The sequence below is a fragment of the Cyprinodon tularosa genome, unplaced genomic scaffold (genome assembly GCF_016077235.1).
Source record: "Cyprinodon tularosa strain WSP-4 unplaced genomic scaffold, ASM1607723v1 ctg379, whole genome shotgun sequence".
NCBI classification, from domain to species: domain Eukaryota; kingdom Metazoa; phylum Chordata; class Actinopteri; order Cyprinodontiformes; family Cyprinodontidae; genus Cyprinodon; species Cyprinodon tularosa.
Window position 1 is genome coordinate 659230 of NW_024039095.1, and position 15266 is coordinate 674495.

Sequence of the window (15266 nt, forward strand, 5' to 3'; positions counted from 1 at the left end):
AAATACTGATGGAGTGTGTCGAAATTCAGCAGCCGTCTGATGGTAAACAAATTATCCGAAGTGAAATGACAACATTAGGCAAAGTAAAGTGTTGGTCCACTCTATGGGTTTGGCTCTTTGCTCATTTTTTTACTGTCTGCTGTTCTTTTTACTGAACTTTAAAGAGCTGATTTTCAAAGATCTATGACCTAAATCCTGGCCATTACATCAAACCTGGCAGGTGGAATTAATTTTATAATCCAGCTGGCCGCCTAAAGAAAAAGACATAACATATGTACCTACAAGGTCCCAGAAATCACTTAAGTTGTTCAGATCTTAGAATACTAATAATTTTTTCCTCTTGTTTTGATTTTGCTGACAGGTTTGTATTTTGCATTTTATCTGGACTGATAAAAAAAAGACTGCCAATGGCATAAATTGGACTCCTGACAGCTTTTAGGGATTCTCTTAAGAATTTTTGTGGGAGCCTTGCTTTTCTAAAAGCAAAGTAATTGTTTCATAATCACTTCTGACAAAACTGCCTAATTTTGTAAATCTGAAGAGATAAAGAAAGTAGATTTTTTTGCATCTGTTATAAATCTTTTCAAAGCAAGGAGTTTAATCTTATTTATTATACTTGTGGTGTAGGTCTAAGCCGAGTCCTAATGGTGTCTGATGTTTACTTTCCCACTCCCCAGAAATACCACAGGGATGCCTTATGCCTCAAGTCACAGATAAGGAGAATATGACTCTCTGTTCTTTCTGCCGTCTTATTTAAAAAAGTCATATGTAACAAAATAGCATTTTTACCTGTTATAGTCATTTGTGCTGCTGCTTTGGTTAATATACATTTGTCATGTTGTAATGAGGGGTCAGATTGCTTTTCCTCTGTTATGTGCCAGGTCTTTCGATGAATAAAAAATTGACAAATTAGGTGATCATTTTTGTTTTGTTTTATTCGTTGGTGGGTGGAGGGAGCTTTGCCGTTAAAATCTGACAGATGTGACAGAGATTTATTCAGCAGACAAGATAGAAAGATGGATGAATGTTGCAATCTTAATGTAAAAACCCATACGTGTCACTCTGCTTCTCCGCCGTCGCCTCTCTGTGAGGACACTGTTGTGCCAAAAAACCCAGCCAGCCTTGAAATTGAATTAACAAGACTAATTTGAACTAATTATGTTTCAAGTACAAATTCTTGTTAGGTGACTCTGACTGTCTCCCCTTATTGCATTTTAAGAACCTTTGTGGAGACATTTAGGAATTTAAGCAAAGAACAAAAAGTGTATGTGAGTACCCAATTTACTCACGTTGGCATGTAAGTTAAGTTTTAGCCCTCTGTCTCGCATGCTAGATTGTATTGTACTGGCAAAAGCTCTTCACAGAGAAAAGGCATGAAAACATACAAAGGCTGTCTAGGTTTTAAGGCTATAGTCTAAGCTAGCTGCTTTAAGCCAGCATACATTTTATATCTATAGTGTTTTTACCACAGAGGAAGATCTCAGGCCACAATTTGATCAGAAGCCTTTTTTAGAGAATATTTCATGTTTTTCAAAGTGTGGTGGTTTATGAAAAATAAAATGGGAAACTTTTCAAGTTACTGAGTTTCACTGAAAGAATGAATTTGGATGGCATGTTAAAAACACATGTGTAGGGCTGTGGTTCAGTAGGAAAAGTCATTTTATTTCTATTTGAAGTTTGTCAGTTCAGTTTCAGCTTCTACTGGTCAAACAGTACCTATATTGATGTCTCTTTGGGGATTCAATTCAGTTTAGTTTATTTATATAGCGCCAAATTCACAACACATGTCATCTCAAGGCACTTTACAGTTCAACCAGATCAAATTGATACAAAGTTTTCTATCTAAGGAAAACCAGTTGATTGCATTGACTCATTGACTCAAATACAATCCCCCACACTAAGCATGCTTGTAGCGACAGTGGAGAGGAAAAACTCCCTTTTAACAGGAAGAAACCTCCAGCAGAACCAGGCTCAGTGTGAGCGGCCATCTGCCGAGGCCGACTGGGGTTCAAGGAGACAGAAGCAGAGATACAAAAAGCAGCTGTAAAAGGCGGCCCCGTCCAGGAAACACACAGCCAGGCAGACGAGCTCCAAGGCAGCTCCCATGCCAGAGGACGAAGAAAGCACATCCACTCAGTCACGGTCAGAGAAACAGGACCACACTGGAAAACAGGCCGATCTCCAACATCTATAAACAAGGGTGTTGATAGAAGCAGCACAGCTGATGTTTCTTTCCAGGATGACGTCACAGCCAAACAGGAACAGACGAGGCAAAGCTACTCTGAGGAAAAGCAGAGAGAGCAGAAGGTTAGAGATTGAACTAACAGATTCTGCAGAATAGGAGAACAGAGAGAGAATGAAGCAGAATGATGAAATGGGGGTCCCTATGTCCTCCAAAAGTCTAAGCCTATAGCAGCATAACTATAGAGATAGCTCAGGATAACCTGAGCCACTCTAACTATAAGCTTTATCAAAAAGGAAAGTTTTAAGCCTAGCCTTAAAAGTAGACAGGGTGTCTGCCTCACGGACTAAAACTGGTAGTTGGTTCCACAGGAGAGGAGCCTGATAACTAAAAGATCTGCCTCCCATTCTACTTTTAGAAATTCTAGGAACCACTAGTAAACCTGCAGATTGAGAGCGAAGTGCTCTGTTAGGAACATAAGGAACAATCAGATCTCTGATATAAGATGGAGCTTGGCCATTTAAGGCTTTATATGTGAGAAGGAGGATTTTAAATTCTATTCTTGATTTAACAGGAAGCCAATGAAGAGAAGCCAGGATAGGAGAGATATGATCTCTCTTTTTCATTTTCATTAGAACTCTGGCTGCAGCATTTTGGATCAGCTGAAGGCTTTTAACTACAGTTTGTGGACTTCCTGATAGTAAAGAATTACAATAGTCCAGCCTTGAAGTAACAAATGCATGGACTAGTTACTCAGCATCTCCCCTGGACAGGATATTTCTAATTTTTGCAATGTTCCTCAGATGAAAGAAGGAAATTCTAGAAACCTCTTTGATGTGGGATTTAAATGACAGGTCCTGATCAAAAACAACACCAAGATTTTTTACTTTATTATCTGAAATCAGTTTAATCCCATCCAAATGAAGTGACTGGCTAATCAGTTTCTTTTTCAGAGACTCTGGTCCAAAGACTATAACTTCTGTTTTGTCTGCATTCAGAAGCAGAAAGTTAAGAGTCATCCAGGTTTTTATGTCTTCAAGACATGCCTGTAATCTATGTAATGGGTTAGCTTCATCTGGATTTATAGACAGATATAGCTGGGTATCATCAGCATAACAGTGGAAATTAATCCCATGCTGTCTAATAATTCTACCAATTGGGAGCATGTATAAAGTAAAGAGAATTGGTCCTAGCACTGATCCCTGTGGTACTCCACAGGTAACCTTTGAGCGTGTTGAAGATCTATCATTAACATGAACAAACTGAATTCGATCAGATAGATAAGATTTAAACCAGTCTAGTGCTGTTCCTTTAATTCCAACAAAATATTCAAGTCTTTCTAAAAGAATATTATGGTCAACTGTATCAAATGCAGCACTAAGATCCAACAGGACGAGCACAGATACAAGTCCATTATCTGAGGCCATGAGAATATCATTAGTGACTTTCACCAGAGCTGTTTCAGTGCTATGATGAGCTCTAAAGCCAGACTGAAACTCTTCAAAAAGTTCATTATGGTGGAAGTGATCGCAAACTTGTTTGGCAACTACTTTCTCAAGAATTTTGGATAAGAAAGGAAGATTGGATATAGGTCTATAATTGACCAAGTCATCTGGGTCAAGAGACGGTTTCTTAAGCAGAGGTTTAATTACAGCAACCTTAAAAGCTTTAGGTACATATCCCTGTAACAGAGATAGATTAATCACATCTAAAATGGAGGAGGAGATCAAAGGGAATACCTCCTTAAATAACCTGGTTGGAACTGGATCTAACATACAAGTTGAAGGCTTAGATGAAGACAATAATTTTGCTAATTCAGAGAGTTCAACTGGATCAAAGCAGTCTAAACCCAGTTCAGATTCCATGACTACCTCAGGTACAATCGCGGATAGAGGAGTGCTTATGATCTTATTTTTAATAAGATCAATCTTATTTATAAAGAATCCCATAAAGTCATTGCTGCTAAGAGCAGGTGGAATGGACGGTTCAACAGAGCTATGGCTCTGGGTGAGTTTGGCAACTGTATTAAAAAGAAATCTAGGATTATTCTTATTCTCCTCTATTAATGAGGAGAAGTATGCTGCTCTTGCTTTACAAAGGGTCCTCTTATACAGCAGTAAACCATTTTTCCAGACTAGGAAGGACTCTCGCAGGCCTGTGGAGCGATATTTTCTCTCCAGTTTCCTAGCATTTTGCTTCAAAGTACGCAGCTCTGCATTAAACCAAGGAGCAAGCTTTCTATTTTTAACGGTTTTCATTTTCAAAGGAGCTGCGTTGTCTAAGGCAATACGCAGAGAACTAGCAACCCCATCAACAAAATCATCAACCTGTGAAGGGGAATAAGCTAAACTTTTGCACTCTGCAGCACTGCTCAGTGACACAGAGGAGAGAGAAAGTGAAGCAGATTCTTTAAAATTTATAACTGCACTATCTGATAAAGATCTACTAAAATTGAACCTTCTTTTGGGGGAGGAGAACTCTGTTAAAGTAATCCTGAAGGTTATTAGAAAGTGGTCAGAGAGGACAGGGTTGTGAGGAAATACTGTTATTTCTTCACATTCTATGCCGTATGTCAGCACAAGATCCAAAGTATGAAGATGAGAATGCGTGGGACTATTCACATTTTGAACAAAGCCAATAGTGTCTAAGATAGCATTAAAGGCTGCTCTTAAGCTATCGCCTTCAATGTCAGCATGGATGTTAAAATCTCCCACTATGATGACCCTGTCAGTATTTAATACCAAATCAGAAAGGAACTCTGAAAACTCATCTAAAAATTCAGAGTAAGGACCTGGTGGACGATACAAAGTTACAAAAAGAAGAGGTTTTCTTGCCTTGAAATTTGGATCAGGGAAATTAAGGGTTAAATGTTCAAAAGAGTTGTAGGTATTAACTGTTTTGGGAGTAATCAGTAAGTCAGACTGGAAGATTGTTGCTACTCCTCCTCCTCGCCCAGAACTTCTGGGGATGTGAAAATTTAAATAGCTTGAAGGAGTTGCCTCATTTATGCTCACATAATCCTCTTGCTGCAGCCAGGTTTCTGTAAGGCAAAACAAGTCAATGTGATTATCACAAATCAAGTCATTAACTAGTAGACTTTTAGAGGAAAGCGATCTTATGTTAAACAGACCGCATTTAATTGTTTTAACTTTTTCCCCAATTTGAGTTATTTTGATTTTAATTAGATTATCATGATTTACTCCTTTGGGAATCTTTGCTAATTTATTAGATTTTGGTCGTGGGCAAGACACTGTCTGGATGGAGTAAAGAGTGGGTAACAGTAGAGAAGCTGCAGAGATGTGTGTTAAACTACAACTCTGCTTCCTGGTCTGCACCCTGGGTGGTCAGGGTTTTGGAGGACTAATAAATGTGGCCAGATTCCTAGAAAGAAGAGCTGCACCATCCAAAGTGGGATGGATGCCGTCTCTCCGAATCAGACCAGGCTTTCCCCAAAAGGATTGCCAATTATTAATGTAGCCCACGTTGTTTTCAGGGCACCACCTAGACAACCAGCGGTTGAATGACGACATGCGGCTAAACATGTCATCACTGGTCAGATCAGGGAGGGGACCAGAGAAAATTACGGAGTCCGACATTTTTTTGGCAAACTTACACACCGAAGCAACACTAATTTTAGTGACCTCCGATCGGCGTAACCGGGTGTCATTACCACCAGCGTGAATAACAATCTTACTGTATTTAACCTTATCCTTAGCCAGTAGTTTCAGGTAGGATTTGATGTCGCCCGTTCTGGCCCCCGGCAAACATTTGACTATGGTCCCTGGTGTCTCTAATGCCACGTTTCTGACTATGGAGCTGCCAATCACCAGAGTGGGCTTCTCAGTGGGTGTGTCACTGAGTGGGGAAAACCGGTTAGAAACGTGAACGGGTTGGTGGTGACCAGTGGGCAGAGATCCACGACTACGCTTTCTGCGTACAGTTACCCAATCGCCTGGCTGCTCAGGCACTTTTGGAGGACAGCTACGTGGGGGGCCTACTTCAACAGCCTGAAGCCTGGATTCTAACTCTGACACCCTCGCCTCCAAAGCTACAAAAATACTACACTTATTACACATCCCATTATCACTAAAGGAGGCAGAGGAATAACTGAACATCTGACACAGAGAGCAGGAGAGAGGAGAGGAAGAAGGAAGAGTTGGAAAAGAGTCAAGGGAGGGAGAGAGAGAAGCCATAGCAATGCTAAGCTAGCGCTAGCCTAGGCTAGCTACTCCTTGCTATCAGAAATAAAACCGTGTGAAACTGACAAGTGCTCAGTAGAAAAGTGCAGCAGAAGGTGCTATGTTTTAAAGTAGTCAGTTAGAGTTACTTAGATACAGAGATATCACAGAGAAAATAACTTAACTTCAGATGGAGATCCTCTGAACAGCTGCACACTCAGTTAATCCAAACAGGAAGTGAACAGGTCCAAACAGGAAGCAGGAAGCAAAAACCATGTTGTGCAAACTTCATGCAGGGGATGTCACTTAAAGCCAAGTTTCTCAATCTGGACATGGTTAAGTATGTGCTTGTTAGTGAATGCAATATATTATACTATAGAGTGCATTGTGTGGTCATTATGACCCAAATATATACTGCATAAATTCAGGCCACGCAAATTTAGGAGTTTGTCTAAGCACCTTTGTGTGTTACCCCCATAGTGACATTCAGTGCAATAAGGTTTCATTTTTCAAAGCTCATCAAAAAACATTTCACATAACAGAGTAAATCAGATTCAAAGAGTGATGCCCTGTAAAAAAAAATGGGTTGTCTCTACTTCAATGTACTGATTTGCGCTGCATCTAAAGGCCTTGGTTATATTTTGACTTTTATTTCAAGGAAGCAGACTCTTGTCGTACTTGTAGGTCAAAAGAAATATCGGAATCTCTTCTGCAGAGATGAACACTCCCATGTGTGTTAGCTAACTAGTGGCTTATACAGCACTAAACAACCGTAAATAAAGAATATGCCCTTTAAGTGTCTGGGTGAATGAATGTGTTTGAATGCAGGCTTCAGTTAACATTCGGATTGCTAAAGTAGAAACCAGCACTCCTGTGTACCCTTTATTCTGACTACCCCCCAATCCTCTACCCCAAACACTCATGCATAAACACGAGAACACACACTCAACCCTTTACTTTTGCTTTACCCGCTTCCCCATTAACACACCTCTAATGGAGTTCACTCCACTGTGCTTTCTGCCTGAACACGCTGTGGAGCAGTACAGTTAATAGCAGCTGCACAGTTGGAATACATGGGTGTGAGTTCAGCTTAATGTATGCCGGTGGAGTGGCGTTGGCAGACGAGATTGTGTTATCCACTGCGGTGTGTATGGGCCAAGCCCATCTGCATGGTGACATCCTGCATAAATGAACCAAGCTGAGCTATGATAGCTGTCTCTTAGCCTTTACTTTAATCCTACTGCTCCACTCACATGCAAAAACAGAAACTTGTCTTTGTGTCATGAATACTGAAATCATGTGGCACATCAAGCCACCATTTAAGGCTCAGGTAACAAGCATTTTAGAAAGGGGTTTGACTGATATTGGTGAAAATGGGAATATGAAGCACTTTGTTTAAACTTGTCTTCTTCACTCAGGGTTTAAAAGATTGAAGACATCACTTACGCTGCTTCTAGTTGTTAAACATTCTGTTCCCTAATGTCTCGATTAGTTAAAAAATGATATAATATTTTTTAAGCTGGTAAAATTTAAACCTCTCTTCTCTTTCTCTTTTGTAAAGGGGTGGAGGCTATGTTTTCCCAGCAGCCTCAGGACCTGGTGGTGGTGGCGGGCCAGCCAGTGACATTACCATGCACCATCCCTGGATACCATGGAGTTGTTCTGTGGATCAAAGATGGACTGGCACTGGGAGTTGGCAGAGACCTCTCTGGTATGAAACCTGATATTTATTGCTTTCATTTTTGGAATAACAACCTGCATTTAGCCATCATTGTTTTTAACTCAATAAACCAGTCGCCTAAATAAGTAATCTATTTTTTAAAAAGAGTTCACATGTCTAGTTTAATTTTGGTATGAATACTGTCATTTTGTGAATAATTCCAAGGTTTAGCAGATACATTATTATGAGGATTATGAGCATTTTATGATTAGAATGAAGAACTACTAATGCAAGTCATAGATAATGTAAGAAAATTTAAACCAGGTTTGGATATAATACCATGTATAAACCTCATATCTCCCAAAGCATTCTTTAAACCACTATGTGTTACTGGAATGGCACAACCACAATAAACTATAAATGTATCCACCAATATTTACAGGCCAGGCATACAGAGTATCTATCAGAGAGGCTCATATTAATTTGAGATGAGATGCAAGGAGCAGTGGCTCAGGTGGAAAAATCTCTTGGCAAGGTTATCATTAATGTTTTTATATTTAAATGTAGAACTCTATAAGCCTTGTCTTTGTGGAAATGTAGTGAGAACAATGGCCTTTTGGAAGGAAGAAATCTATTAGATATCCTGTTTAATGTTTGACACCAGCTATATAGTGGACCCAGGAAGCATCTAGTCCCCAGGTCATATTGGTTATTTTTTCTTTTCTTTCCTAAAGACAAAGACAATTGTGGATGAAAAAAATTGTGCATCACATACTGTACTACATCGTCCTCACATGGAAATGGTAAAAAAAAAAAACAATTCTGGACCACTTCTAAAATCCAAACAAAGAGGTCAGCAAAAAAACTAAGCAAGTTTAAAGTAATTGTAATGATTTTACAAGGCATAAATGAAACTTCCTGTACAACCTGATGAACAAAACAGCCCAAAGAAATTCAGGAAAATTTGAGTTCAGTCCTTGCCTGCTGATTCAGGCTGCTAAATGGCATTTTGAAAAGTAGCTCCACTTAATTACATTACATGTCATTTATAATTGTCTTAATTGTTTAATTGGAAGCAAAAGGACTAGTGTGCTGTCATTTAGTAACCTGTCGACCTATCCATTGTAGCTTAATGTGCAAAGGCTGATTCATTAAAGTAGAATCTACCAACCTTTTGAAGATGAAAAATATGTTCACCTCAATTATTAAATTCACTCAAAACATTTATCCATTTGTATCTGCACTTATCACCCAGTATTATTCTATCAACACATCCTTTTCATATTTGAGCTCAACAATTGCTTCACACTCCTCCACACTGTAACTACTGGACGTAATTACAAAGCATTGCACAATGACTCAATATTAAGCTGTGGCCATTTTTACATCCAAAATATTCTGGTTATTGAACTTCAGATGCAATAGAGATTGGGAGTTTTCTAAAATTTGACCTTTAGCAAACATTTTTCCCTCATAGATAAGGTGTGTGATTAAACCTCAGAGACTGACAGAGCCACAGTAAAGCCATCCTATTCTTTCTTCATGTCTTTATCAGTCGCCCTGTGGGGAGACTGAGAGGTGGCTGTAAACAATAGTCCTGCAGCCATCAAGTCTCCTTTGGAGGAAGAAGATGCAGGCGGGGAACGTTCTTATGATTGTTTGAGATAGAAAGAATAGGGAGTGGGACTATAAGGTAGACGGAGACAGAGAGAGAAAGTGTGAGAGGAAGATTTTTGTATGGGCACAGAGCTGAGGAGAAATGTTTATCCTCTTCAGTTTTTATTGATTTAACAGGACAGAATGATCACGATGGAATCTCATTTTCACAGCAGGGAAGGTATGAGGAAGTAATAAAAAAGCAAAAATGGAGAACATTGGGTCCTCACACTTATGGGAACTATGTTGGATCAGCCTTTAATAAAACAATCTGTGAATAGCATAAAACTCATTGACAAGAAAAAGTATTCATTGCCCTCCCCTCAACTGTGTTCTCCTTCAAAAGTAAATGATTTGGGGGAAAAATTTGTAGTTTTGATAAAAGGGAAGGATTTGTGTGACAAAAATAGCCGCCAGACCAGAGAAGAAAGGTTTTCTAAAATCACCAATATGTTTCAGACAGGGGGCTGAGTGCCTTCTATTGAGACAGATGACACTTTTTCAAAATAAAGCACTCCACAGCTGTCCTTCTTTATCACTCTTGCCTACCTAAACACGGCACGCATGCAGCAGTAAAAGAGAAATGGTACATAGTTGGGGAGACGCACACAATGAAAGGAAAGTGGCAGCTGTATACGTAAAAAGTGCAACGAATCAAATGTCGCATGGAGCATTTCAATAATATAGGTCTGCTCGGCTATTCATAGAAAGAAGCTGCGTTGGCAGCATCCTCCGCCTGGGACCTGTTTCCATTCACAGGAGCAGTGATTAAACTGAGAGAACTCTTTCACCATTCAGAGCGAGAAATCACAGCACAAAAGCCAATGATTCCTATCTGTCTCTGAATTTCCTCTTCATTCCTCTTTGTGCCATGCTTTTCCACTCTAATTAAAGAAAAGTGAAGTAGCCCCACAGCAGCTCAACATACCAATCAATGTTATGAATATGCATGAACTAGAGAGTACCTGCTACACATGATGGTGGTGACAACAGACATGGCAGATATTATGATAGTTCAAAGGAAAATTGAGGTGTCTGTGCATTTTTCAAAGTGAGACCAAACAAGAACTTCTTGGAAGAAAGCCTATGGAGAAGCTAGTGTCAGCCCTTCCTCTCCAGATAGCAAAATGAACATTGGTCACCTCTTTGCTGCTGCAGCAAAACCTATTTCGATTCCCTGGTGATTACACAGTGTGAAACGGGCACCAGGTGAATGCTACAAATCACAAGATCAACCCTCAAGTGTCTTCATAGCTACATGAACACACATGCACATACTCATTGATTCACCCTCAAGACAAATCCATTTCTCTCTGATGGATTCATTACTCCTTAATGGGCCTATTTTACATTGTTTGCTTTGGGTAACACATTGTGTGTTTGAAATGTGCTGAGATCCAAGATCAATGGTCCTTTATAGGTGCACGCCACATCTGCAGAGGTGATCAGTCTTCATGTGTGCCACGGTGTAATTTCAATCACATTGACAAAATGCATAATCAGGATTCTTATAAGGTGGCAAAACACATTAGGACGTTTCAATTCTCTGAAAATGAGATGATAACATCCTTATCATTTACTATCCATCACGTTTGCAAATGATTATTATTTTTTTTTTTGGGATCCGGTTAATGCATAAAGATGAAACTGGAAGAAGGCCATGTGTCAACACAGCAATATTACTCTTAGTATGCCAGAACCACAGATGAGGTAACTGGCATGGTAATCTATTTGTGTTACAGAAATCTGCATGGCTTATGTGGAGCTCCGATTAAGACAAGCCAAACAAAGCGTGTGTGAAGTTCATTCCCTCTTTGGAAGATGCAGTTAACTCAAGGCTGTTCGACCAGAGTCAGCTCAAGTTCAGATCAAGAGTTGTGCAATGATCATTACCCTCCTGATCTGCAGTGGTATTACTGGCTTGAATTTCATCAGTGAACATAAAGACTAAAGCAAAATCTCTTTCTGGCTGACTTTGTGCTTGGAATGTTTCCTATTTTTCTTCAGACACTGTCGTTAACTTGAAAGAGCTGTTGATAATGAAGAAAATGTAGTGTAAGATCAATCTTGGGTAAAATACCAAGTGTAAGAATATTTCAATCTGAAAACTCACACAAAGAGAAAAGACAATTAGAAGAAATGTATTGATGCAATTACTTTGTCTTTGGTGCTCAGACCTCGGCCGGAAACATAGCGTATAATTTTCATAGATATGCATGAATAGGAGCAAAGAATAGGGCTGTCCAGCCCCCACCACCCCCCACCCCCAGGCCTGAAACGAGGAAGTTGGTCAGACGAGACGATATGCTGAGCTTTATGGGGAGATCCGGTGGACTGTGTGAGCTGATACTAGAGCTTCACTCAGGGACCTGGAAGATGGAAGTCCAGTTGGATAAGACAGGTTGAGAGAACCTGTCCATGATGAGAAAGCATGAAACGACAGTGGAGAGGAAAAACTCCCCAAAAGAAACCTCTGGCAGAATCCGGCTCAACATTGCTGTCTTCTGCTGGACCAGTTGAAATGAGACATGGAATGCAATAAGAGTCCGGGAGGAATGAAACCCTGATGAAGCTTTAGCAAAGATGGTGGAGGAGGGGCTGCAGGTGGGTTGAAACAGGGTCATCTGAATGAAGTCAGACAGCACAACCACCGCCTGCACACAGGAGCAGGAAAGTTGTGGATCGGAGGCCTTTTAAGATTAATTTTGGGTGCCAATTGGCTTTCATGGAGGTGTGGTTTAAAGCTGATTGGCTGTGTCGCAGGTGGATGTCAGAGAGCAATCAGTTTCTTCAGTTGAACTTTCGCCTAGGCTCCATTATCACAAATGTTAAAAAAAATAAAAAAAAATGTGGTTTATTTTAAGATGTTTCTAGGAAAACAAAGTTTCTGTGTTTTATTGATATAGAGTTCATAAAGAAATATTGGGATGGCAAGTCAAAGGGCTACTGAGGTAACCAGCCTTTAGTCGGATATTCCGCCCTAAGCTTGCCAAGAAATGTGTAAGAGCACTTAAAAGAGATAAAACACTGTTATTTAAGCAGGAAACAGAATAACTGTACTCTTCCCGGAAGTCAGGATCACGGGAATGAAAACTGGTCTCCGCTGCACACCAAGACAAAACTCTGAGGGCTCTGTGGAGAAGAGCTGGGACACGATCAGGAGACAGGAGACAAACCCTCTCAATCGACTGGCCTCCAGGGACAGGAACATGAACCAAGGACTTAAAACTAAACTCAAAAAGAAACAAACATGAACTAGCATAAATACATCAAACGAAAAATGATGTGGCCCTGAAAGCTGGGCTGAACCCCATATAATGCAGCGGAAGCAGGCGAATAAGATCAATGATAATTAGAGCACAGGGAGAGAGCGGCAGGCGAATGAAGTGAGTAGTTAGATCAGCTACCGGGCTGCAATCATGACATAGTGCCTCCTTTGTGGCCATAATGAACAGGGGCATTTTTGCGTGTTATTTTGCAACGGATTTTCAGAAGTAATAGAAAAGACAAAACTGTAGCTGTATTTGAGTTTCACTTTTGGAAATGTCTTTACACATATAGCATATGTACATTGCTTAAGTTCCCAACATGAATTTTGTTTGTTAGAATATTATCTGCATATTGATGAAGGTACACATGCAAAAAAAATAAACAAAAAAAGTTTGCACACGCTGTCTTCTGAATTGTAAAAGCAAATCACTGCACCTTTGTCAATCTCTACGCCTTTAAACATGTTTGGACCTGCTGTAAGATGTGCAAACCATCTGAACACCAAGACCATATTATTTTGTCCTATGAAGATTAGAAACTTAGTGTAATTTGTTTTAAATAGGGCATTCGCTTTTAATTTGCACGCATTCTGCTTGATCCAGAGATGTCTCTGACTAGAGGTTGGCCTTCATGGGCTGAGAATTTAGAATTGTTATTCTAACTCTCTTTTAAAAATACTCTGTTACCGATATGGAATAACCATATAAGGAAAGTGCTTCTCTGGGTACCTTTACTCTCTATACAAAAACTGTAAATTTTAAAAAGCGGAATTCGTTGTTTATTTGTATCTTTTTAAAGGAATGAATTCAATAGATTACTTTCAGCTAACTGACTTGAAGTATGTATAAATGGGTAAAAGAAAGGCAGCATAGCCTTACTCAATGATCAATACAGCCAAAAATATTCCAGTCAGCAATGTACTTTCTCTGACAACATAACATTTAGACTTTTTAAACCATAAAGTTTAAAAGCCTTTGTATAGAATGATTTTCCATACTCAGTCAGTTATTATTACTATATTATATGGCTGTCATTGGATTCTAGCTTGAGTCAAAACATCACCTAAAGGATCCTTGATCTACGCTCATTTAATCTCATACTGCAGCTTATATTTCCCTTCCTCTGTTTACCTACTCGCTTAGTTCAATATTTATGTTGAGTTGTTCTTTTGTCCTTCGTCTTCCTACTGTATAGACCCTTAAGATTAAAGGCTTCACGTAGGAGGATGAAATGCACAGAGTGGCTTAATCGGCTGTAACTCACCCCACCAGCCTATAATGAGACCCACTTCATGCTCTATTAAAAGCTGCTGGATTCAATGAAGCCAAATTCAGTAATTGGACATAGAGCATATGATGGGTTTTGCCGTAGACACTTCCATGAACTTAATAACTGTTATACCACTGCCCACTCTATCTGGGAGCTAAAACAGAAAATCACTAAAGGCCTGGAGTTTTGAGGAATGTCCAAGGTGACCCTAGGTTAGAAAAAATCAATATGTTGCCCCCTTATTACTTTTGCCCTTAAGTATCTGTATAACCTTACACAGCTGGGCAAAAACAAAAAGATTTCTGTTAAAGGTGATTGACGAGTGAAAATGAAGAGAGGCGAAAGTCTGGAGTGCTCTGAACAAAGTCTAAAGTTTGAATGGGTTGAGGCTTTGTGAACAGCCTGGCCTTGTGTTCCGTGGGAAAAAAAATGCTCTAATTCTCTGGTTTTATCATCAATCAATTACAGAAGGACAGTTAGAAGAAAAAGCCTCACTCAGTTTGAAATTCTTCTCATTTTCTGAAGTACAATATTTATGAACATAAATTCTCCTTGCCTTCCTCAAATTCTACCCATAGTAATCATTATGAGGAAGGTAAAAAAAAGAAATAGCAGAAAGATCTTGAGGGATGAAACATTTGGAAAAAAAAAATGTTAGATACCCCACAGTGCACTCAGGTTAAACAAATGTATTTTCGAGCTTATTTACCCCTGTGGAGACATACACTTCTCAACACATGGGCTATGCAAATTTTTATATTAGTTTAAGGGAATATCTTCAAAACCATCCATCTTGACACCCCGGGAGTCTTGGATATTCCTCTGCTTTCTTCTTCTGTTATTAAACTGTAAATCATTTCACAGAGCAATCTTGAAACAACTAGAACCAGAGCTGCTCCAGTTTACTGTTGCAGTAAAACCTGGTTCTTCACGATAAAGCAAATTTCACAGTAGCTCATTCACACTGCCAGGAGTGCTATAAAAATGTATTGTGAGTAAATTACCAAATGAACAATCTAGTCACATAAACTCACAAAGTAATCTATTCCTC

The 15266-nt window shown here is 39.5% G+C and overlaps 1 protein-coding gene across 12 annotated transcripts in view; it reads left to right on the forward strand.

Moving 5' to 3' along the window:
• kirrel3b (kirre like nephrin family adhesion molecule 3b) overlaps window positions 1-15266 on the forward strand; it is a 211151-nt gene that overhangs the window by 119005 nt on the left and 76880 nt on the right. For all 12 annotated transcript variants that reach the window (XM_038296858.1, XM_038296859.1, XM_038296865.1 and 9 more), the window contains exon 3: window positions 7922-8071. In XM_038296858.1, the coding sequence (XP_038152786.1) occupies window positions 7922-8071 (150 nt within the window). The remainder of the gene's footprint in view (window positions 1-7921; window positions 8072-15266) is intronic.